General features: G+C 31.5%; 1 protein-coding gene and 2 non-coding genes across 3 annotated transcripts in view; all 3 read left to right on the forward strand.

Moving 5' to 3' along the window:
* LOC132722534 (protein unc-79 homolog) overlaps positions 1-25,659 on the forward strand; it is a 73,534-nt gene that overhangs the window by 9,863 nt on the left and 38,012 nt on the right. Inside the window, exons 6-23 of the mRNA XM_060707043.1 lie at positions 2,702-2,788; positions 3,388-3,573; positions 4,527-4,591; positions 5,504-5,662; positions 11,269-11,486; positions 13,166-13,355; positions 15,484-15,550; positions 17,382-17,419; positions 17,890-17,993; positions 18,483-18,570; positions 19,007-19,095; positions 19,536-19,659; positions 20,306-20,578; positions 21,194-21,488; positions 22,096-22,199; positions 23,760-23,908; positions 24,222-24,379; positions 24,647-24,828. Coding sequence (XP_060563026.1) covers positions 2,702-2,788; positions 3,388-3,573; positions 4,527-4,591; positions 5,504-5,662; positions 11,269-11,486; positions 13,166-13,355; positions 15,484-15,550; positions 17,382-17,419; positions 17,890-17,993; positions 18,483-18,570; positions 19,007-19,095; positions 19,536-19,659; positions 20,306-20,578; positions 21,194-21,488; positions 22,096-22,199; positions 23,760-23,908; positions 24,222-24,379; positions 24,647-24,828 — 2,576 coding nt within the window. The remainder of the gene's footprint in view (positions 1-2,701; positions 2,789-3,387; positions 3,574-4,526; positions 4,592-5,503; positions 5,663-11,268; positions 11,487-13,165; positions 13,356-15,483; positions 15,551-17,381; positions 17,420-17,889; positions 17,994-18,482; positions 18,571-19,006; positions 19,096-19,535; positions 19,660-20,305; positions 20,579-21,193; positions 21,489-22,095; positions 22,200-23,759; positions 23,909-24,221; positions 24,380-24,646; positions 24,829-25,659) is intronic.
* LOC132722549 (U1 spliceosomal RNA) lies at positions 7,057-7,219 on the forward strand. The gene has a single exon (XR_009624624.1). It is a non-coding gene; the product is annotated as a U1 spliceosomal RNA (small nuclear RNA).
* LOC132722550 (U1 spliceosomal RNA) lies at positions 10,463-10,625 on the forward strand. Its single transcript, XR_009624625.1, has one exon. It is a non-coding gene; the product is annotated as a U1 spliceosomal RNA (small nuclear RNA).

The raw sequence follows: 25,659 nt of genomic DNA on the forward strand, positions 1-25,659 counted from the left end.
GTTTTCATTCTAGTTATGTTTTAATGTAATTAAGTTTTTCAGCTCTTATTCATAGTAGGCAAATAAAGGCAGTTGACCAGAGATCTATTTAATCACTGTTGACTATGGAACACTGGTAGACACTTTTGTTATAACTGAACTAGAGCATTATTTGTGAATTACTTACTTTTGTATCAAATATGCAAAGTTGAACCCAAATCATGGTCTTTTGGGGCCATAATTTAGTTATAAAATTCCAAATTTTAGCCCTAAAATTTCTTTAACTTACCCTAAAATTCCTAATTTAAGCCCTAAAATTTCTTATAAATTGCCCTAAAATTTGCCCTAACTTTTTGTTAAAGGGTGCTGGACAGCCTGATAAAGCTTAAAAAAACATTTTTTTTATTTTTATTTCTGTTACAGTTCCAAAAGTATTACTAATTTGCTTTAAAGCTGTATCACCATTTGCTGTCCAAGCATTTTGGCAATTAGTTCAATTATAGTGATATAGTATTTTGTATGAAAGTCAAAATATCACTTTGTTTACCATACATTTTGCTACCCTAGTCATATAAAGTTTCACATGTGATGCTATTGATTGCAGGCAATAATTATTTAAAATTATCTGAATCCATATTAATAACGTACATGAAATTAAACACATGTCTGACGACTTCCCCCACCCTAATAAACAACAAAACAAAAAACAAAAACAAAAAAAGCAACAAATATTTATTGCTGATTGTTTAATGTTGGTAAGTACATTGTATAAATAGTATGTCAATCTGAGGTTAGTCTTGCCAAAAAGTCATCATGCAACCTTTATATTGTTAGTTTGTTTCCAAATGTTTCATGACTGTATCATATCTAAGGTTTTACATTTGAAAGCTATTCAATGCTTAAATCTTGTTGTTAACACTGTAGTTAACACTGTATTATGAATTTATGTTATTTATGTTACTTTGTTTGTCCATTATGGTAAAAGTAAATTTTTTCATCTTACCAATTACGACTACCTGTACAGTATTTATAATACTGCATTGTATATGACTATAGGATGAAGTCATTGTAGTAATTTCATAGCTATTAATTTGACAGTTTTATTAATACTTTTACACACAAAGTGTTTTTATATAATTTGGTCCTGGTCATGTGACTGAAGTATAAGTGCACTGATACTTCATAGAGCTTTGTACGCTCTCATTCATTGTGATAGATTTTTAGCTCAACTTTTTTTTATGGTTACAGTCTTTTGGTGTTGCCATTTTTTTTAACATTGATCATAACTTTTTAAGTTTGTAATGTATTGTCTCCATACTTGGCAACAACAACTCTCTGAACATTACCTTCGAGTATATCAGACTAACCTTGACCTTCAATCATAGATGACCTTGACCTTCAATGTCAAATGTCTAAATTTTACTTGAGTTTTGCTATTAAGTGGCTATAACTTCATTATTTTTGAATGGATTGTTTCAAACTTGAACACAACAGTCTTTTAGGATAGACTTTCAAATTAACAAGACAGGCCTTGACATTCACCCATAAATGACCTTGACCTTGAAGTTCAAATTGGAAATTTTCTTTTTTTGCTGTAAACAGCTATAACTTTGTTATTAATGAATGGATTGACTTCATATTAAGACACAACATTCTTTGGGACAAGCCTCCAGTTTATGCTACTTTTCATGAAAAAAGTTGAAAATGTACTTAAAAAGTAAAATATTGTAAATTAATCAAAAGGAAGCAATCTACACATTACAAACAGCACTCACAACCACAAAAATACCTAAATGAGGTCCAAATCTTCAAAATAACCTTTAATGTATTAGTAACACAGTAGAAATATGGTTCTAAATATTGAAAAAATCTATCATTCATTGCAGAGAACATGTAAATGATTTCTTAAATTTTGAATTTTTTTACATTTGCTAAATGTACACAGTACATATTTCTCAGGATTGATTTATTTTGGCTTAAGTTATCTGAAGGCATGCAGCTTTAAGACTCAGACTGACTTATTATCATCCACTCTATTGTTAGCAGAGTAACATTTTCATTTATTTCATTGGTAATCCGCTGAAAGACATGTAAAATGTTGATATGATGTGTTTAACATGCCAGTAGAAGTATGCCCTTAATTGATAACTTGAGACATTCTTTTCTTTTTTTCACATCATGTAACTGTGGTGTGTTGATGCAAACTGGGTTATCGTTGTTTTGAAATCATAATTGAAAAAAAAGTGACTAGGTGCATGTTATTGGGTTTCATTATAATTGATTCTTTACCTTCATAATGTGTACATTATATAAATGAATGATCGTAATTTTGAACACAGTTGTTCGGCCCGTTGTTTGGTCACTACACCAAAAAAAAAAAAAGAAAAGTAGTACTAAAAATATATATGTATCTTTTTTTTGCCTAGTGACAAATCAATGTACTGAACACCTGTTGTGATACAGATGTATCCTCAGTGAGTTTGAGGAATTTCTATTTAAAAATGATGAAATTTAGCAGATAAATGTTATAATTAAAGCCAGGTAAGACTACACTTATGTGAATGCTGGCCTGTCTTTTACTATTTATATATACCTGTCATGATAGCTATTACCTTTCTAATAGTTTAAACTGTAATATTTGCCAGAATGGATTGTTAATGAAATATCCAAAAGTAATTGAGTGGCCTGTGCATATTCTATAATAGCTGTGTTTTATTTGTAGGTTTTGAAGGTTGTTCGGAGCCGACGTATGCCAGTGAATCGGCTGCTGCTATAATTACTATGGTGTTTCAACATACAGATAATGGATGTGAGTTTTTTTTATCTCATATCTTGATGAAACTGAAATTGATTACGCTTTACCACCAATATAAAGCCAGGCCAGACTACTCATCTATGCTGTGCAGGTTTTAGACTGGTTGCTGAATAATTTTAGATTTTCATCTTGATATTCCCAAAATAATTACAGTCTCAAATATGGAAACTGGGCAAGTCCATTGAAGAAATTCAGCATGTGAATGTTATACACTTTATTTAAAATCTTGTGTGTAATATATATGGTAAATGACTGGGTACAGAGAAAATGAATCTTTATAAAGGTGACTTCATTCCAACAAGCCATTCATTGGGCTTGCCATCCACTTAGTTGCTTAGTTACAGACCAGTATTTGAAGATTGCCCTTGGTGCCTTCATTTTCATAGCATGGGAAGCCAATATATCACTGTGTATTGTAATTATGTTAAAACAAAGTAAATGTTGATCGGAATGTAACTATGCTTGTATAAAGCTTTTTGTAAAAATAACAATGACATTTACAAACAATGATAAAGAGTCAACTAAACATTAAAATCCAACTAAATATTTAAATAAAAGAGAAATGATATGTTGAAATTGAATTTATATTATAGCATACCATTCCCAAATTTTGGAGTGTTTTATGAGTCTAAAGAAAGATATCATCAAAGACGTACTAAGCATTATTGCATATGGACCACCATCAGCCCGGGCACCAGCCGCAAACCTTCTCTTCTATTACTGGCCGCAGCTGAACCCTTCTCTATCAGATAGGCGTGGTATTCATTATAAATACAGTGGTAAGTCAAATCATTTCTATGTTTCTTCACTGTTTTAGTTATGTTTAAAACCCTAACTGATATTAACAGCTGCAGAAACAATTGAAAAAAGTTGTGGTTAAATGTAATGGTTCTAATATAATTCAATAAATAATCTTAGAATTTATTTGAACTGACCAATAATGCTCTATATAAAAAATGATGCACCAGAAATAAAATATATTTCCATGCTAGTGTTAATTTCAGCATTTGAAGTATAAGTAATATATACATGTATATATTGTATACATTGTACAGTATCAATTACTATGCTGACAATGATAAATTGATGTTATCTGGCTAATTGACGTAATACATGTATTTTGTGTAACAACAGAATGTACATATTCATCTCATTGTACTACAATATATGTAAGGATATTGCACATTTTACCTTAGAAAACATGTTTACTGGTGGATGTAGACCTCAGAAACCCTTTCGTAAGCTAGCTGGATAGCTTCCCAACATGAATGAATTCAAAGTCCCAGTAGGGATTCAAACCCACAACTGTTAGGGGCAAGTGGTATGAAATCAATGACCTTAACCACTGGGCCACAGATGCCCTTTGCAATTTTTCTGATGTGAAAAAAATGAATAAGTCTGCTAAGCAGTCTTCTTTTGTAAGGTTGTGCATATCTGAAATAAGCTGTAAAGTCGAAGAAAATTATAAATGAACAATGTGTTGTTATAAGAGTGCTTTAAAATGAATGGTGTAAAGGTTCGAAATTACAATTTAAATATTAAATATTCATGATCAATATTTTCTCACAAAAAACAAGTAAAATGTTTTTACATAAAGCTTAATATTTTGTATACATCATAATTAAAAATTGTACTTATTTATATTGTAGACAATAAAAGCACAATTTAAAATCTCTTAATAAGTTAAAAGCAGTGATGTGAAATCAGAAATAATATTGTGGTTTTATTTCAGCTTGGCCCCCAGTGCTGTGTCAACGTGAAGACTGTGTCAATTCAGGCAAATGTCAAGCTGTCAAGGTAAAATTTATTACTGTACTCCTGTAATAATTGTTACATGTGCACATTTACTTTTTATTAAGTATGTTTTTCCAGGTAATTACTATTACAAGTCTGAGTGTCTTTCTTTGACCACTTTGTTTACAAATAATGAGGTGATAAATATACAAGTCAAATGTCAACAAATGCAAGAACAATAAACAACTAGAAATAAGTATAGATCAAGTAATGTTTTCTTGTGTTGTAGTTACGAGTTGTACATTGTTATGAGTTACGGGTGTTGCCATTTTTCAAATTGTCTGGGTAATGTGGTAGATTGACACTTTTTATTTTATCACTTTTTCAGCTAATTATTTGATTTATATAATTTAATTGTTGTGTGTCATAAGATTGGTAGAACACACCATGTCAGTATTGAAATTTAGTTTGGAAAATGTGTCAGAGTTAAATGGTATACATATACATGCACAGTGTGTTAACTGGAGTGCAGGTATTAGTTACCCACACTCCAGAGCATGCCCATTGATTGGCTCATTTTTTCTGGGGTTTGTGACGGCTGAGAAAGGGATAGCGATAGAAATATATTCAGATGCTCGTTCATTGGTTACTTTTTTCTGGGGTTTCATAATGTAACAACAGGGAACATGTTTTTATTTTTGCCTATGATACAAAAGAGAAAGAACATCAAAACACTCAGCAATCTGATTTATACTCAGGGCTGCATCCCCTTTGAACAAATCAGATAGCCTTGTGTTTTGATGCTCTTTCTATAACTTGTAAATGAATTCCTAATACATAAATACAAAACTGTCAAAACAGTATATTACACATTTCTAGTTTTATTTTATTTGTATCAGATATGCAGTGAAAAGATATGTACATCATAGTACAATGTATATGTATGTATAATTGTTAATGTGTTATTATTTGCAGATGTGTTTGAATCCATCATTAGCAATCCAGTCACGTGACAAACCTCCACCTCTATACATCTGTAGTGATTGTGCGGAGGTGTTGAAGAAGGAACATAGTGACTATATGATGGATATACTGCTGCCAATGTCACATGTATCACAGAAATGTGAAAATAAGGTTATTATATAATACTTGTCGTGTCACATGTATCACAGAAATGTGAAAATAAGGTTATTATTTAATACTTGTCATGTCACATGTATCACAGAAATGTGAAAATAAGGTTGTTATTTAATACTCATCATGCAATGTGTATCACAGAAATGTGAAAATAAAGTTGTTATTTAATACTCATCATGTCACATGTATCACAGAAAAAGGCGAAAATAAGGTTATTATTTAATACTCATCATGTCACATGTATCACAGAAATGTGAAAATAAGGTTATTATTGAATACTCATGTTATTTGTATCACAGAAATGTGAAAATGAGGTAGTTATTTAAACTCATCATGTTACATGTATCACTGATGTGAAAATAAGGTTATTATTTAATACTCATCAGGTTACATGTATCAAAGAAATGTGAAAATAAGCTCGTTATTTAATACTCTTCATGTCACATGTATCACAGAAATGTGAAAATAAAGTTAGTATTTAATTCTCATCATGTCATATGTATCACATAAATATGAAAATTAGGTTGTATAATACTCTTCATGTCACATGTGTCACAGAAAAGTGAAAATAAGGTAACTATATAATAATGATCATGTCACATGTATCATAAAAATGTGAAAATATGGTTGTTATTTAATACTTGTCATGTCTTATGTATCACAGAAATGTGAAAATAAAGTAATTATTTAATACATATCATGTGACATCATGACATGTATTATAGAAATATGTAAATACAAAAGTATGGTCATTATCTTATACTAATCATTTCTATGTTTACATGTATATGTCAACCATTTTATATTTTATACAGTCACTTTAAAAAGATTTTATCTCAGCAATGTAAAAATGAGGCCATATCTTAATTCTTTACTTTAAATAGAGCACTTCCATTTTTTTTTTATCAAATATTTATGTTTTGAACAATCATCAGTAAACAACTTATGTTTGAGTAAGATACTCGGTACAATCCTTGCAATATTATGTTTATTTTTACAAGTATTTTGCTTCAGGGAGTATACATGTATGATAAGAGAGATAACTGTACTATTACGTACAGTTTAACCAGAGTTACACATCCTTTGTTTGATGTTTATTTTTAGCATTTTACTGTTATGAAGGTTAAAAATGGCTTCCTTCACCGTTTAAATGCTCTGTTTTTTATAGTAAAATCCACACTGTGCTATAATTTGTTAGTTACAATATGATTTATAAAGTTTTGTTAAAGAAAGATGAAGGAACCTTTATGCATTTTTTATTAAATTAGAAAAAATATTCCAGTTTTAATTAATGTTAATGAAATAAATATGTGCGTACTGAATGATGATTTTAAACTTATTATGACACATTTCTACAACGGAATAAAACCTGCAGAAAATGTGTACAACTCATACTTACCTGGTACAGGGAACACCGTGATCAGCAAGGCGGTTTCCCCAGAAAGAGGCCCCTCCATTGCACTTCGGTTGGGCTGACGTCTGCGATAGCCCCAAATGTGGGTTACTCGGGTACGCAATTTATTTGTGTGGGGACTGCGTTCGCGCTATCCCTGAATAACTAAACAATCCTTGTAAGCTACAAATGGCATAAATAGATATATGTGTCAAGCTTTTATTTGTTATATTTGAAAAAAGATAACAAAAAAGGCTTATCAAAAAAACTGTAAAAGTCATTTTAACAAAAGTTTTAAAGAGTTTGAAAAATGTGATTGTTACACCCGATAATGCCCAGTTTTTATAAATCATTGAAATGTCAAAAAAGTGAATGTTTGTTTCTAAAATTGAGATGATTTTACAAGCAAAAGAAATTCTGAATTAGCAACATTGAAGCCTATTGGGTTTTATAATTTATATATACACTTTATACATGTATACCCTATTTGCTAGTAAGTTTACACTAATAAAGCAGGTACAGCTGTTGCCGTTTGTCTGCCATTTAAAGTTTGTGAAATATTTTAACATAGCAATAGAAATAAATTATTGTAATCCATTAGAATAAAACATTAAGCAGAAGGAAACCAGATCAACATGTTGCTATATGAACAAATTGAGATGCACAGCAGTTAATTTATTTAATTCTTCAGAAATTCAAACATGAGTTTCATAATGTTTAATAATGTTTTAATAATTGATTTAGAGCTTTGTTGCTGAAGAAAGTAGCTCTGAATGTGTAGAAATGTGTCATAAAGGTAGCAAAATGTAAGCAAAGCATTATTTTGATTTCCATACAAAATACTTATTCACTACAATTATACCAACAGAGGTAGTTCATCTATATTGTAAATGAGTATTTTATATATATATTATTTTTTTTAAAACTGAACATTTACAGGTTACCATAGATAGAGAGTTTTTTTGACAAAAAAAGAAAAGATAGCATTTCCTAGGCATAGTGGGCCTTCTTTTTATAAAAATGAAGATGTGTTAATGGTTACAAAGTATGCACAGTAAAAGTATATTGTCACTGTAAATTTTGATATGCTGTCTAAGTAATAGAAAGAGCACCGAAACACGAGGCTATCTGATTTGTACGAGGGGGCGTAGCCTCCGAGTATTAATCAGATTGCCGAGTGTTTTGGTGTTCTTTCTCTTTTGTATCATAGTCAAACATAAAATCACGTTCCCTGTTGTCACAATATGAAACCCCGGCAAAAATGAACCAATGAACGAACATCTGAATATGACATTTCTGTCGCATTCCCTTTCTCTGCCGTCACAATATGTAAACCCCAGCAAAAATGAGCCAATCAATGGGCATGCTCTGGAGTGCGGGTAACTAATACCCGCACTCCAGTTAACGCACTGTGCATGTATATGCATACGATTTAACCCTGACACATTTTCAACAGAAACGTCTCCAAACTATGATACAAATGACTTTATGAGACCACTTAGCCAATGTTAAAGTTTAAAGAAGAAAAATGAAATTGCCTATGACAGCTTTAGAAATAAAGTAATAATTTACTGGTTTCTAGCAGTTTAATTCAGGCCCATATAGCAGTTTTCAGGCCCTTTATCATTTTAGTCCAGTACAGTCTATTTTTACGAATGGGGCAGCTCTATTACTTCATTTAATCCGAGATACATTTGTTTTCTATGCAACACAGCAGTTAACCCATTGCTTCATGAGCATTTTGTGAAAAATGGCTGTTTTCATTGAAAAGTCTCCCGTTACAAGTTCAAATTGCTATAATACTATAAAAACTGCTTCAACACTAATCAAACTTGGCACAAATGTTGACTGGACCATTGCCCTTGAAACAACATGCTCAGGCTTAAATTTTCTGTTACCATGGCAACGAGGGGACATCTCAAAATTGCCAAAAATCACTATTTTGCGTTGATTTTTTCCATCAAAATTGATTTCAAAGTGCTGCAACTTTTCAATGGATTGAGATAGAGTCAAATGCTTTTCAGCGTTGGTTACACGTTACCTTATGATCAATCTGGGGTCATTTACAGCCTCTCACAAGGTCCAAAATTTTCTTGGTATCTTTTGGTTTGGGGGCCGCGCCGAAAAAGAGGTCACTTTTTTTAACAACATTTCTCAAACAAAAACAAGTGTTTGGGGCCTTAATAAGGCGTTTTTTCATCATTTGAGACAACAAAAAGGGGGGGGGGGTGAAAAAGGCGTTAAAAGGCGTGTATATGAAGTAATGGGTTAAAATAGTACAGCGATTGATATGTTCTGAAGTTTTTCCTATTGTTTATAAAGTTACCTTAGAGAACATGTGACATTTAAAAATAAGCAACACCTTACACCTGGGGAATTTGTTTGAATGCCGAAGTACAATAACAATACTTTTGACAAATATATTTGCAGATGTCAAGGAAAAGGTTGGGAAGTTCTATTTCTTTGATAAATCATCTGGTATTGAATTATATTCAAAATAATAAAGGTCCTAAAACCTGCTATGAAATTTGGAATAAAAGTGAGAAAAGTGTTTCATTTAGGTCTATATTCCAATTAAAATGTTAAGTGAAAGAAAAAAACATCGAAAACATGGTAATTCTGGACAGGTACCTAATTTTGTTCTTTCAAAGTATTAAACTGATTTTTATTTTATTTGTCAAAAAGTGTGACTTGGGGCCTGGAAACTGCTAGGAAACCAGTAAAGGTAAACAGACTGTGAGACATAAAAATAAAAAAAAGAATTTTTTGTCTATAAGCAAGATATGAAGTGTTTTAATTTTAGCATAAATAATAGTTGAGACTGTGTAAATCTTAATTTAATCATAATGACTCACTGTGTTTACTTTGAGATTTAAACATTAATCTACATTACAAAATTAATGCATCATTGTTTCTTTTATTTTATAAGTTATTTTATTTTAACTTTTATACTAAATTGATAAACTTTTACATTTTCGTTAAAACAAACATGTATAACACTGTAAAGTGTTATTGTAAATACATGTACTACGAGTCTACGACCTTTGAAGGTAACTAGGGTTTGACTTGATTATTAGTCTTTACAAGAGTAACTTACCTTGTTAGTCAATCTATTTTTAGAATGTGACCATGAAATAACAAAGAAAATGTTAGCAGTGCTTAAATTGGATGAAAATACATCTTTTTTTGTTTATTGTGAAATTACAATTGTACGTACTGATTTTTTATTAAAACTTAAAAAAAAGAAATTGTAGGGATTTCAATGATATTATAATGAAAATAGGCAAAGAATCAGTATAATTAATGTACTTGATATAATTCAAGTGTATGTATATGATAAACGAATGACAGTAATGTTTTATTTTGTGTGGTCGTATAAAATCTTCGGAAAATGTGTTCAACTCATACTTACCTGGTACAGGGAACACCGTGATCTGCAAGGCGGTTTCCCCAGAAAGAGGCCCTCCCATTGCACTTCGGTTGGGCTGACGTCTGCGATAGCCCCAAATGTGGGTTACTCGGGTACGCAATTTATTTGTGTGGGGACTGCGTTCGCGCTATCCCTGAATAATACATTAATCATCATGTTATTAAAACTAGCATGGTCTCATACACCGTTGTTTCCTATTTAATCTGTAAAATTCTTTTTTTTATTTTCCTTAAAAAATATGATATGAAGATTGTTATTATTAAAGTTAAAGAAAGCTGTAAAAAAATTTAAATTCCAGTTTTATGTTGCGTTATTATTTATTATGAGCATACTTATTTATATGTTATATGTACATGTATATACCAATAGATTAAGTTAAGTTATTATGTTAAATGTGTATACCAATAGATTAATTAATTAATATGTTATACATGTATACCAATGGTCCAGTTATTAATATGTTATACATGCGTATGAATAGATCAATTTATTAATATATTTTATGTGTATACCAGTAGAGATATAACTGAAAAAGGGCTTTATATACACTCTATTAATTTGTATATTCAGTACTGGATGAGTAATTATATTGGGTTACATTTTGTTTCATGTTGAATTGGCCATACATATAATTATGTCACTCACTACAACATATTTCATTCAATGGAAAGGTGTATTTTAACAATTTGTAAGTGGCATTATAGCATCAATTTTAACCATGAGAATAATTTTATATTATTTTTCTTAGAATTTAAAAAAAAAATTTGTAAAATATTTCAGAGTTGTAAATCAATTCGGACAAACACGGCAATCTCGACTTGTTTCTCTATTGAATGTGCGAGCGTGAATGGTAACCGCCCAATCCGATACTGTCACAACTGTAATAAAGAGAGGCACAGTGGGAAGAAAGGTTCGAATCATGTGTACCATCAGAATATAGAGCTGATTTGGTCGTGTACACCAGAGATACAGAGATACCTTATGGATGCTATCATTGCGTATGTATACACCCTGTGATTGTTACTGGCTGTAGTAATAATTATAACAAGGTCTTTCTGTAGAGAAAGTGAAACAATGTTGACACTAACATAAAATATATAGAGGATATTGAATGAGTGTAGTTTAATACTAAATTTATTGAACAAGTTGAATAAAATCATATTATGCGAGCCTCTGGCGAGCATAATATTGTTTTATTCAACGAGTTCAATAAATTTAGTATTGAATCTACACGAATATAATATTCTATTTATCACATATATAAAATAAGAACAGTAAAATGTTAAAATGAGTATTTTTTCAATGACGCGCCCAAAGTGTAACGCAAACATTAGCACGCTTTTACGCTATGTTTCTATATAGCGCAAATGACGTCACGTCAAAGTGTTATTACACTAGTGTAATATTGTTTTTTATTAAATGGCTTTATTACACTCCTGCGCCGCAGATTATGTGATAAATAGAGGATATTCAAGTTTTTTCTATAAATACATGATTTATTTTCATTGAGTGGTATGAAAATAAATATTTCATGAGTGGCGGTAGCCACGAGTGAAATATGGTAATTTTCATGCCACAAGATGAAAATAAATCATGTATTTATAGAAAAAACTTGAATTTTCTGTTTATTATATACATTTTTCTCTTTTTTGATATTAAAATTTGAAAGATTTTCCTGTACTGGCAGAATTTAAAAGAAAGTAGTCCGGCAAGACACCAGTGAAAATACGGAAAATATGTTTCACTGCAGTGAAAAATAAATTTTTACAGTGAAAATACGGAAAATGAAAATACGCATTTTATTTCATCAATATTTCTCAATATTTCATTTATAAGTATATAATAAATTAACTTATTTTCAGTAAGGCATTCTGACTTTAATAATAACAAAAAAAAGAATAGCAAATAAATAAAAAATACTTGTATTCAAATTTTTGAAATATTTTTTCGTACAAACAAAAATTGAAATATATACTTTTATGTAAATCAAAGATATCTGTATTCATTCATTTATTAATCAAAGTAATTATAGATGAACTTATAATAATTAAAAAAAATAATATCAATTTTATAAAGTGGTTTCAGTTTCAATTTTCATCATGTATCTTACTGTAAAATAATCAGCTGTTTTTTGAAAGATTGTGATATCAAACATTGGTTTATAGTAATAGATAATTTGTTGCAAACACCACTTTTGTCAGAACTGAATGCTTCATTATAAGTTTATAATATTTGAAATTATAATGGTCTGTTTCAAATCCAAAGCAGTTTCAGGTTTTACTTATTTATACATTTTATTATAGTAATAGCATCTAATTTTAATACTTAAATTAGCAAAAAGATTTTGTGTGATCTCATTGTAAGCATTGTTCTTAAGGGTTTTTTTTTTTAGCTCCAATTGACATAAATGTCACGGTTCAGAACTGTTCACTATTTAGGGGAGAAGATGTGTAAGTGGCCGGATAGCTCAGTCGGTAGAGCCGCGGAACGGTATTCCGAGGGTCCTGGGTTCGAGTCCCGGTCAGGCTGCACATTTTTCTCACCCTGTGACATAAATCTAATACTTAAAACTTAGTAATATTATAAAAAGTATTAAACTAAATTTATATAGCATTTAATGATATCTGTCAATTTTCTAACATATATTTTCGTTACATTTATACTTTTTTCGCAAAAGGTTATTAAAAGAGGCCCAACCACTGGAGTCTAAGCGTACAGTGGAGATGGGAGGGGAGGAACATAGACATCGTCATGGCGATGATGATGTTTTATTTGAGGTGGAGGAAGCCGGAGAGAGAAAAATGCTGAGCAGATATGGTATCTGGTTACTGGTTGAACTCTGCACACCAAAGGAAGATATTCCAATTGTGAGTGATATATCCTCTCTTTTAGTGCAATAACTGATTATTTCCTATTAAATTTAGAAGGACTTATTCTGTTACTGCACTAAGGTAATGAATTATGCATGTATATTTATTAGATATAATGTTACAGTGTAGTCTGTAAGTGACATTTCTGGAGGATTTTGCTTACAGTTACAGAGATATTTAATACATGTATCTATTTTCACATTTTAAAGAAAAATTCTTAAGTTGACTAGTGATATATTTTATCTAAAAATAACAATTACCCTTATAATGCTGTGAATAGAAAAGAATTTGTCATCATTTGACAGTAACAGGTCAAGACACACAGTGTTCAATATACATGTAGGCAGAGGCAATTTCTGTTTGACAATTTCTGTTGGACATAAAGTCTAATGGTCATCAGTCGCTCACCGCTTATTCAGAAATCATGTTGGATTAGTATTATATCACTTGCAGAGAATTATTAAGTTATTGTTATCTAGGAAAGCTGGAAAGATGGATTGACCACCAAGATATAACAAGAAACATTTGTGAAAAAAAAAGCAGAAAAACAAACAATCAATAGAACAGTATTTTTGTTTGAAAAATGATCTCTTGTAAAATAGCTTGTTACATCAGGCCTCTTGATCATGAAAGTCGTATGTTACATGTAGATGTATATTATGTTTCATGCAGTTTACAGGTAGCATAGATTTATACATGTATAACAACATATTTTTCTCATGGCATGTTTCATATTGTAGAATTGATATGAGTCTTAACCTGGTATCTTACATGTACATATTGGGGGGGGGGGGTGGGGGGAATTGTTGTGCTGGATTAACAAGTGGTGTTATTAATTATTTTACGATGTTATGTATATTGTTGCATTGCAATACAATATCTTATTTTGAAAATAATAGATAGATATAATAATTGTGTATCCATGCTTTTCACATAGTAATTATTGTCTCCCCTAGCAGCCATTTTGAGGGCCTTCCTAATATATTATATGCCTTAGATAAAATGAAATATCTCTAATAATTCTATCATATTCATGAAAACTGATAAAAATCTTCATATGTATTAAAGAATTTGATTATTGACCTAAATCAGCTGTTTATATTGATTTGTTTTTTTTCACATATTTTTTTTCCAATGATATATAATATTGAATATAGAATATTGACCCCCTAAATGGCTGCCACTTTTGGCAAGGGAGGTAAATACTGTAAAAAAGGGAACTATCCATTGGGGGAAATATTTTTTAGATATTACTGTGTATTAGGGAAAATTATGTTATATTTAGATGCTAACTAGAAAATAAATGATAAGAAAAAATAAACAATTTAAAAAGCTCAGAAGGAGCAACATGGGAGTGACTGTAGTCATTTAAGTGTTTATGTGGAAAAACATTAATAGAGAGACATTAATTATGGTGTATTCATTTAACCTTGTTCCTTATTGTTTGTTGTAAATATCTAGGTATAATTATTGTTTTGCATGTCAAGAAACTGACATAATTATGCTTGATCAGATATTTTTCAATGTTTCAGGTATGTTAGATTATTTGTTAACAGGATCAAGATGCATGACTATTTTTGTTATTGTTATGTAAGTGTATTTTTTTGTCTGTGTTATATTTTTTTAATTTCTTTAATTATCCCTCACTCCTTATTTTATTTTGTAATCTTGTTTGAGTTTGATAATATGTTATTCTTGATATCTGCATGTACCCCTATAGTATATTAACATTCCTTCGTCAGAACAGTGAAAAAGTGTGCTAGTTAATGTCAACCTTTAGAACACTACTGGCAATGATTGTTTATGCTTCCAGTCTACACATTCATGCAGTCTGACCAGACCCTATGCATAAGAAAAAATATCAATTTTGCATCTGGTGTTGTAGAATGCATGGTCTAAGTTAAAACTTGCAGGCAAAACACAGCAATCTTGACTTGTTTCTCGTTTGAGTGCTAGTTTTGGTTTTTAGAATTTTTAGTTAGTATTTATAGTCTGTAGTTAAATTTAAGCTTATTTTTTAATTTATGTGGTGAAAGTGACTTAGACCTCAATCCCTATGGTTAAGTACCCTAACTTGCAATGAATAAAAAAGAATCATTTTTTCACTAAAGTGTTGTTATTTCAGGAGATACTGGGACGTTTGTTGGGGATGTTGTTCCAGTGGTTTGATGCGACAGCATATCTTCCTGATGGTAAGTTTAGTTTAACCCTGATCAATCTGAACATAATTTACTGTTCATTTGAATCACTTGCAAGTCTTCTCCCTGTACTGGTGTCATAGGAGAAAATGTGGTCATGACAGCACTAGGGCTCGAACCAACTGGTTCTTGGTTGAGTGGCAGACATCATTACCACTAGGCTTGTACTCACCTGCATCTTAAGTTAATTATAGATACATGTACAGTACGCTCAGCGTGGATTTTGCCTTTCCGCGATACCACCGCGGACAAATTTTTCTAACACGGACAAACGCGGTGGAGTTCCGCGATAAAAACACTAATTTCCCCCGCGATCCACAGTGTCAAGTTGTTTCCACCGCGGACCAGAAACTGACGATTGCAGTCATATTATCGTTAAAATCAGTCATCCGTGTTTCGCGGGGTAAAGCAGGGGGCAAAACAAGTAAATCTAAAAAAAACAAACTTAGTCTACGACCGTGGACGTGCTTTTATTTCAAAATGAGAATAAAGAATTTATACACAGCTCTTGCATTTTTAAAATAATTTTAAGATGATATTTATTTTCTCATCGTCAGAAGCCACGGTTCACTATCCGTAAATACTTTTTTAAAACCGATACCGGTATACGGCCTGGATTACTGAGGATGCCTTTTCTTTGATATAAAAGATATTTCTTTGGTTTAGGACCAACATTATACAGTTTTGAATTTTAACTGTACATTTCTTACTACATCTCCATGTTTATTTCATGTCTTGCAACAAAAATAACAGCACCCCAAATTTTTACAATATACGATGAAATATCAATAGAGTTTAGAAATTTTACCCGTCAATCTACCAAATTTATTAGCCAACGGAAAACACATCTTTCTACAAAAATAAAACAGCGTTCCCTCATTTTTACAATGTTTGATGAAATAAAGATAGTTGGTTGATAGAATTTTTTTTCTTCTACATGCATATGTAAAGATATACTATGCTCAAATTTGATATCAGAAAATATTGATAATTGCTACACAGTCTCTTTGTAAATATGAAATAAACATGTTTTGACTTCACAAAAAGTTGATATGTCATATTTAACGCTCTACACACTATCACAATATGAATATATAGTGTCGTTAAAAAAACTGGCAGTTTTTTAAAGAAAATATCAACTTTACTCATAGGGAAGACTGGGCTTGCCTAACTATGTTGCCTCTTTAAATAAAGTCCAAAAACATTCGGAAATGGAAAATAAAGGCAAATGATTTATTTTAGTAGACTCTAATATAAATTCTTTACTGTACGATTACATCTATTTCATAAAGTTTTAACAAGTTCCATAAAATACTTGTAAAATATAACCCTTTTCACGATGAATACCATCGCGGTACACGGTGATTGACCACCATGTTCCCCCGCAATTAACGGCAGTGTTCCGCGGGGGAAACGCTTACCGCTGTAGATTTATGTCCGCGGTGGTGAAAATTTTCTGTCCGCGGGGTCACGCGGACAATATTTGAGCATATTTACGTCCGCGATGAGCCACATCCGCGGGGACACACGTGTTTTGCAAAATTCGCGCTGAGCGTACTGTACATGACATCGTATTGCCTTTCAATTTTACTATGACTATACTCAGATGCTGCTGGTCAGTGAAATATTTTTTTTTCTCTGTTTGCTTTCTGTGATATTATATAGATCTATATAACATTTTCTGGGTAGTGTTTTAGTTAGTTTGTTGAAGTTGTTGAAGACAATTTGTTTTATCCATATATATAAAAGAAAACAGAAAATATTAAAATGTTTATATACTTCATTGATAGAACATGATATGTGATATTGTAAGTATGTGTTTCAGATAATGTTGGCAATGCTTTAGAGAGGTTAAAACCAGAGGTAAGCTGATTCTTGTATCTGTTTTTATGCATCCCTCCCCCTTAACTTAGGGTTGTTGGGTATAATTCTCTTTGAATGCAGTAAATGCTTTTTGCTAAGAGTTATTTTTGAAGTCGGTTTGAGTTTAGAAATATTTTTTTAGAACAGTACGTGATTAACCTTATATTACTAAATTTATGTAAAGGACATGCCTTTCTGTGAATTCAGAACAGACAGTGAGTAGTTTAAGGGAAATTTAATATCAAAATCTTAAATTTGACGAGCCAATATTTTAAAGCTGGGCCTTGTTTTATATTTGATGCATATGTCTTTTTCTCAGTAATGTTGCTTGGTCTCAAAAGGTTTAGTATTTTAACACTCAACCTATGAATTTGCAAGCTACCAACTGTATTCAAGCCGGTCAGACTGCTTTTTTCAATTTCTGCAGGGTTAGGGTAAAATAATAAATATTTTATTTTGTCCATTTCTAGTACATCTGTAAATGGTTAAAAGAAGTAAACAAGACACACTTTGAAGTTGTGGTTTCCTGTTTGTTACCCCACCCAGTGGAATATGCTAGAGTTGGAGGTTTCTGGTAAATATGCAACACAACATTGTTATAAAGAAGTTTAATCTATTCTGTTGTGTATTCAGTATTCATCATTAAAATGCAATCTTCTTAAATCATTTCAATTAAAAAAAGCAAAACTCTTTATTTTTATAGTATTTTTGTCTAGTAAATAATTACTTTACCTGTAAAACAGAATTATCTATCCTTCGATTAAATGTGCAATTTTACATTCCATGTATATGAATATATAAACCTTTGTTAATTCAAGTAATCCTTCATAAAAATTCTTAGGATTAAGATTTTATAGCAGTTTAAAGAACATAAATTATATAAAATATATACACATAGTAATTCTAAAGATCAAAGGTTTCATTCAAGTTTTTCTGTATTAAACCTCATTGTTTCAAAGCTCATACATTGTTTTGCTGTAGTTTAAAGTTTATTTTAAACAAACCATAAAAGTTCAGTGTGGCAATTGGTTTTATTCTGAAGTAAGATGTGTTTCTATTATAGGGACACATTAGCAACACGAACCACTCAGATCAAGGAAGGTCTAAACTGCTTCTTCTGTTTGGTCCCCTATGATATCATCTCATATCAGGTATATTTATTACTTCATGTATCATGTAAAACATGCATGATGAGGAAAGTTACATTTGTTAAATGTTGTTATTTGTTAAATGTTATTCCTAGGTTGGAATTTTAGAAATCTGCAGATGCTAATTTGTGAAAAAACATTTTTTTAAATCTCTTGAGTGATCTTCAATGATATGTTTAAGTTTCACGAGGGACATAAAAATCTTTCATCATTGAGGCTATCCATATAGCAAAACTTAAGTTGACAGTTCTACAAAATAGTAGTATAAATTTTCCATTGATAAATACAATGTATTTTATAGGGGCCTCAAGGGTCTTTTAAGTAATTTAAAAATATTATTACCGAACCGTTTATAGTATTGCTGAAACTTTAAAAGAATAATTGAAAGTTACAATTTGCTTTTTTACTCTCTATTGTATTTAAACAAATGTTTTGCTAGATTTGGGACTATGTTATACCATACTGGATGGAAGCTATCAGAACTGAGGTGCCCACAGAAGATCTTCACCTGCTTAAAGTTCTACTAAGGTTGGTAGATGATTTGATGCAATATTATTTTTATATTTCTTGCAAGATAAGTCATTATTGCTATGTGAAGATGATGTCATTCTTTTCTGAAGTACACAGTCTTGTATATTTTGAGAATATTGCTTTGTAATTAAGATATTTTTTATGTCAGTTAAAATATCATTTTCCTTTTAAGCAGTTATCCGCACACACTTAAACATGATTTTTTGTTAATCTGGTGGTCAAATGTAAATAATAAATATTTGAAACCTGAAATAATAAAGCATAAAGTAAAAAAGTTTCTTTATTTTTCATGAAAATGGACTATATGTAACAGAATTGAAAACTTCTTTGTCACACTAGAACAGGCTTATAAGAAAACTATCATTTGAAATATTTCATCTCTGTGGCAAATAAGCTATAGTCACTCAAACCAAAGAAACATTTTTGATATATTTCAGTAAAGCATTTGACATAGATATGTGTCCTCTACCATTTATGTTGGACAAGATGTACCATTTTGTTGAGGTGAGATTTGCTGATGCCAGTGCATATGTACAAGAACAAGCTCTACAGTGGTTACAGGTAATATGATGATTTATTTATAACCTTTACCCTGCAGTATTTGTGTAAGGAGTCATCCGGTTAGCTTAATAGGGAGAATGTTGGACTGTGAATCATGTGACCTGGATTTGATTCCTAGACAGTGCAGGTCACTTTTGTTGTGATTAATCACAAAATCCTTTCTTTAGGATCAATCACACTGTACTTCAGCTCTGGCATGTACAGAAGTAAATCAATTCATTGCGAAAGTGAATGCTTACCTACTTGCGGTGACTGAACTGTGCTCTGGTAAATTTAGTGTGATCACTACCACCACCATATGTGTGTAATGGTCTAGCCATTGACTGACTTTTGAACAGTCCATTATTTGTTTAAGGGATTTCAGTACTTCAAATTGAGCAACTATCAATAGAGTATGGTGGGACTGCAAAGATTACTCATACTGTACAGGAACAAATTTGAATTAAAATATTTTAAGCTTTGAAACAGAAATTTATATTTTTCATATTTTCATTCTTATTCTTGAATTATGTTAAAATTTCATGCCTTTAGATGGGAAAATAAATCGTTAGTCTTCAGTCGTATTTTGATGGGGGATTTCTTTTGTTTCAGTTTCTATTTGTATATTTATTCTTGTTAGATACATTGTAAATCGTCCTATTTACAGATTTTATCTGGTCTAGAGATAGTTATACCCCTTCATACCCTCTTCTCCATGGTAAAGCTAGGCGTAAAACATCTACAGATGATTGATATGGACCATGAAACTGAGGCCCCTGAGCCCAATCTTGCCCGGGCTTCACCCACAGGTGATATACCACCTCCTCTGAGCCCAAACAAAGAAGATCCGATAGTTGTAGAAAGTTTTGAGATCTATGAAAGAGAGACAGAAATTATTCTACCATGCTATATAATGATGATGGATCTAGCTCTTAAACAAGTGAGTGTAAATAAGTCACATTCTAAATGTAAGAAAAATCTTGTATATATTGAATGATTGTAGGTTTGATACTGTATTTATTGAACAAGTGACATAAAATTATATAATGTTAGCGTCTGGTGAGCATGATATTAAATTTAGAATCATAGTTACATAAGGAAACTACACAAATTTGACATTCTATTTATTACATACCTGAAATAGAACTGTTCAGAGATAGAAAAACAAATTTGGAAAAAAATTTCATTGACATGCCTATTTAGTGTAATGACAAATGTTAATGTTAAGAATGCTTCCATGCTATGATGTCTCATCATAATATATGTATGGCTGGGTCATACCTTTTTTGCGAAGTCGTAAAAGCTGTTCTGGTATGTGATAAATTTTAATTAACTTTAAAACTAGATTAGAAAAAAAGTGGAAGGGGAGCAACATGTGTAAATACTGATTTTGTCACATATATTTATTATACAAGTATTAATAATAAAATAATTTGTTATCACTTCATATATAATAAATGAATTTAAATTACATTTATTTCAATATGTAACATTGAAGTATTTTGTTTAGATATACCATAAAGAATATTGAACAATTTTTTTTTTTTATTTGTAGCTTGAGTTACAAGAGAGCCCTAGACATCTAGGTATTTATAATGAGACAAGTAAAGAGCTTATGTCCTTGTTAACAACTATGCTGTCTAAACAATGGGACGGTACCCACACCTGCGTGGAGGACAAGGAAACCGTCAATTGTCAGTTTTGTCAGAATATAGCTCTGTGGCATCAGATGGCAAGCAACGTCATGCAACTATTCAGTCCAAGAGACCCATGTAAGATACCCAATAAAGACATACCAAGAGTTGAGGATTTGTCAGGCTCTGTGGCTGCAAGCAAAGATTCTTCTTCCAGTAAGTCTTTCTTTACATTAAGTATGGATTCAGAAACGGATGAAAAACTTGATTTGAACGATAAAACATAGTATAATCCCATTTAATGTGTGCTGAAAGGGTTTCATATGAAGCTGTTTTGATATTAGTTGTATGATTATGTTATGAATTTAACTAAAACTTGGAAGTTTCTGAAGGAAAATAATGACAAGTTCTTTAGCCTCTATATTTTATGAAGAGATAATGTTTATTTTTTTAAGTTCTTACATCTACTAGTATTGTTAAGCGAAAATTTGTATCAACAAATATGAAATTTTGAGCTTGTTTAAAGGTTGAGAGAAAGTGTGATTTTGCAGACAAATCTTTAAAAAACATTATGTACATTTATAGACATATATAAGATATATATGTAATGCACATAAAATGAAATTACATGATTTCAGTCAAAACTGTGTAACAGATTACACTGTTATACAACCTGGTTTGTTTCAAAACTTGCTTTGATTGAAGTCACTTGTATTCTCATATATGTATGTTTAAATAAAAAAACAAAGCTATGTTTAACTATGAAGTTGAATTTGTTATATATTAAGGTAGTAAGACATATGATGTAGTTTGTTATATTAAGGTGGTGAGACACGTGATGTATGTGGAAGTTTAGAGATACCGGATGTTTGTTATGACACCTCACAGATGCCCATTCACCTTCAACTCTTCAATGCACTTACACAGGTTAATATATATGTTGTTGTGTATCTAGTCTTATATGATTTCAAGATTTTTTTCCCATTTTCCTTACAATATTGGTATTGACCTTAAAAAAGTCATTCATAAAAGAGGTTTTTCAAGTATCTTTTAAATCATATTTAATTATTTGAACATAGGGATCAAATTTGTGTACCAGTTGCTGCTTATTATGCCCCCCTTCGAAGAAGAGGGGGTATATTGTTTTGCTAATGTCGGTCTGTCTGTCTGTCTGTCGGTCCGTCTGTCGGTCTGTCCGTCGGTAGACCACATGGTTTCCGCTGATTATCTTGAAAAGAATTTATCACAAAGTCTTCATATTTCACATAGTGATTGGTCATAACTAGTAGATTACCCCTATTGATTTTGGGGTCACTAGGTCAAAGGTCAAGGTCACAGGGACCTTAAATGTCAAAATGGTTTCCGCTGATTATCTTAAAAAGTATGTATCACAAAGTCTAAATATTTCACACAGTTATTGGTCATAACTAGTAGATGACCCCTATTGATTTTGGGGTCACTAGGTCAAAGGTCAAGGTCACAGGGACCTTAAATGTCAAAATGGTTTCCGCTGATTATCTTAAAAAGTATGTATCACAAAGTCTTAATATTTCACACAGTGATTGGTCATAACTAGTAGATGACCCCTTTTGATTTTGGGTCACTAGGTCAAAGGTCAATGTCACAGGGACCTTAAAATGTGAAAATAATTTCTGCTGATTATCTTAAAAAGAATTTATCACAAAGTCTTCATATTTCACATAGTGATTGGTCATAACTAGTAGATGACTCCTATTGATTTTGGGGTCACTAGGTCAAAGGTCAAGGTCACAGAGCCTTAAATTTGAAAATGGTTTCTGCTGATTATCTTGAAAAGTATGTATCACAAAGTTTTCATATTTTACATAGTGATTGGTCATCACTAGTAAATGACCCCTATTGATTTTGGGGTCACTAGGTCAAAGGTCAAGGTCACAGGGACTTTAAAATGTGAAAATGGTTTCCGCTGATTATCCTGAAAAGTATTCATCACAAAGTCTTCATATTTCACATAGTGATTGGTCATCACTAGTAGATGACCCCTATTGATTTTGGGGTCACTAGGTCAAAGGTCAAGGTCACAGGGGCCTTAAATGTCAAAAGGGTTTCCACTGATTATCTTGAAAAGTATTCATCACAAAGTCTTCATATTTCACCTAGTTATTGGTCATAAGTATAAGATGACCTCTATTGATTTAGGGGTCATTAGGTCAAATGTCAATGTCACATGGGCCTTAAATGTCAAAATGGTTTCCATTGATTTTTCCATAATTGAACACTTCCATGTACCCATTTTTGGCAAGTTTCTTTAATAAAATTACCAATTATGTGAGTCAATGGCTAGAAAGGGGGGGGGTATATGTGTCGTTCGACATTCTTGTTCAGATTTGCAGTACACTACAGGTAGAAAACATTTATACGTGAATCAACTTTGATGAATTAAATAGTACTTGACTTTGTTTAATATGTTAAATATATTTCTAGCATATTTTTTTTGTATATTTATAGGAGTTTACCACATTGAAGGACATAGATGCTCTTCACTCACTACTATTGTCAATGAATTATCTTATACTGCATGGTGAATGTCTCAACTACTCTGTCAACCAATACCCAGAATTCCTCAAATTCTGTCTAGCCAGGAAGCTTCTACCAAAGTAAGTTTAACTGAATTTCCCATCAAATTTGTCCTTTTATAATGAATATGATACCATGATTTTAAGTATCAGTTGTTTCACCACTTCAGTGCAAGGCATGTATAAAAGTGTTGATAAAAATATGAAAAAAATAAATATCATGCTTATAACAAAAAGTCATTGTTAATCCCTCTTATGCTAAGAATCTATGTGGGACAGTCCCACTTAAAATTATCTTTTTAATTTATGAAATCTATACAGTTTATCAAGTATATGATCATGTGTTCTCTCAGTTTTGCTAAGAATGGTTGTATTTATATTGTGACTGTTTCAGTTTATGGCATAAGTTACAAGCCAAGCACTCACAGGTGGCGGCCGAGTGTGTCCCACTAATGTTACATTGTCTGACACTACCCACAGGGGCTGACATGCTGTGGAAAATTGTGGAGGAAAACTTTAGTAGTGATGACTGGAAAGAAAGATTTGCTGCAGGTAAGATTCATGTTGAATTCTTATAATATTGTATTACATGCAGGAGTGCATGTCTGCAGTACTAATGAGCACCCCTGTGCAACCATTATAGAGCTTGGCCTTTTTGCGCAATTGTGCAGTCTGTCTCTCTATCTGGTTTTTTAACTTAAAGTTTAATACAATGAGTGATCACAGTTTATATTGAATACTGAGAGCTATCAAAAACTTAGTGGCATCTGTTTTCACATAGTTATCTATTTTATTGTATATTTATTTTATTGTATACAGTTGAGAAAGCGACAGTTCTAGCAAGATTCATGGAGAGTGATTCAGTGATGCATAACAAGACAATTAAAACAGCATTTGCCCACATATTTTGTCTGTTACTGGGGTCACTAGAGGATATTAATGCTGCTGTCAGTCAGAGAGCTATACAATACCTAGAAACCATCAAGGCCAGTTCTATCAAGGTAATGTCATCAGCCAAGTTTTATATGTAATGTAACAAGTTTGTACACAAAATACAAATGTAATGTATGATTTCCTTCTTTAAAGGAGCTCTACTAAGGTCAAAAAGCATAAAAATATAAAATTTGAAATTTTTGAAAAACCATTTAAAGTGGAAAAATCAGCAAAGGATAAAAGTATACTCAGAATTAAAGTGTATTCTATAAATAAAAGATTTTTATAATTACAATGTATAATAATAGTAGTTTTTTAGCTCACCTGTCACAAAGTGACAGGGTGAGCTTTTGTGATCGCTTTTCGTCCGGCGTCCGTCCGTCGTCCGTAAACTTTTACTTTAAATGACATCTCCTCATAAACCACTAGGCCAATTTCATCCAAACTTCACAGGAATGTTCCTTTGGTGGTCACCTTTAAAAATTGTTCAAAGAATTTAATTCCATGCAGAACTCTGGTTGCCATGGCAACCGAAAGAAAAAAACTTTAAATATCTTCTTTTAAAAAACCCTAAGAGCTATAGCTTAGATATTTGGCATGAAACATCTTCTAGTGAGTGTCTACCAAGTTTGTTCAAATAAAATCCCCCGGGTCAAAATTGGCCCCGCCCCAGGGGGTCATTGATTTTCCCTATATGCATATAGTAAAAACTTAAAAAATCTTCTTTTAAAGAACCCAAAGAGCTAGAGCTAAGATATTTAACATGAAACATGTTTTAATGAGTGTCTACCAAGTTTGTTCAAATAAAAGCCCTGGGGTCAAAATTGGCCCCGCCCCAGGGGGTCATTGATTTTCCCTATATGCATATAGTAAAAACTTAAAAAATCTTCTTTTAAAGA

This window comes from Ruditapes philippinarum, unplaced genomic scaffold (assembly GCF_026571515.1).
Source record: "Ruditapes philippinarum isolate M1 unplaced genomic scaffold, ASM2657151v2 ctg3132_1_1_1_1, whole genome shotgun sequence".
Classification (NCBI taxonomy): Eukaryota; Metazoa; Mollusca; class Bivalvia; order Venerida; family Veneridae; genus Ruditapes; species Ruditapes philippinarum.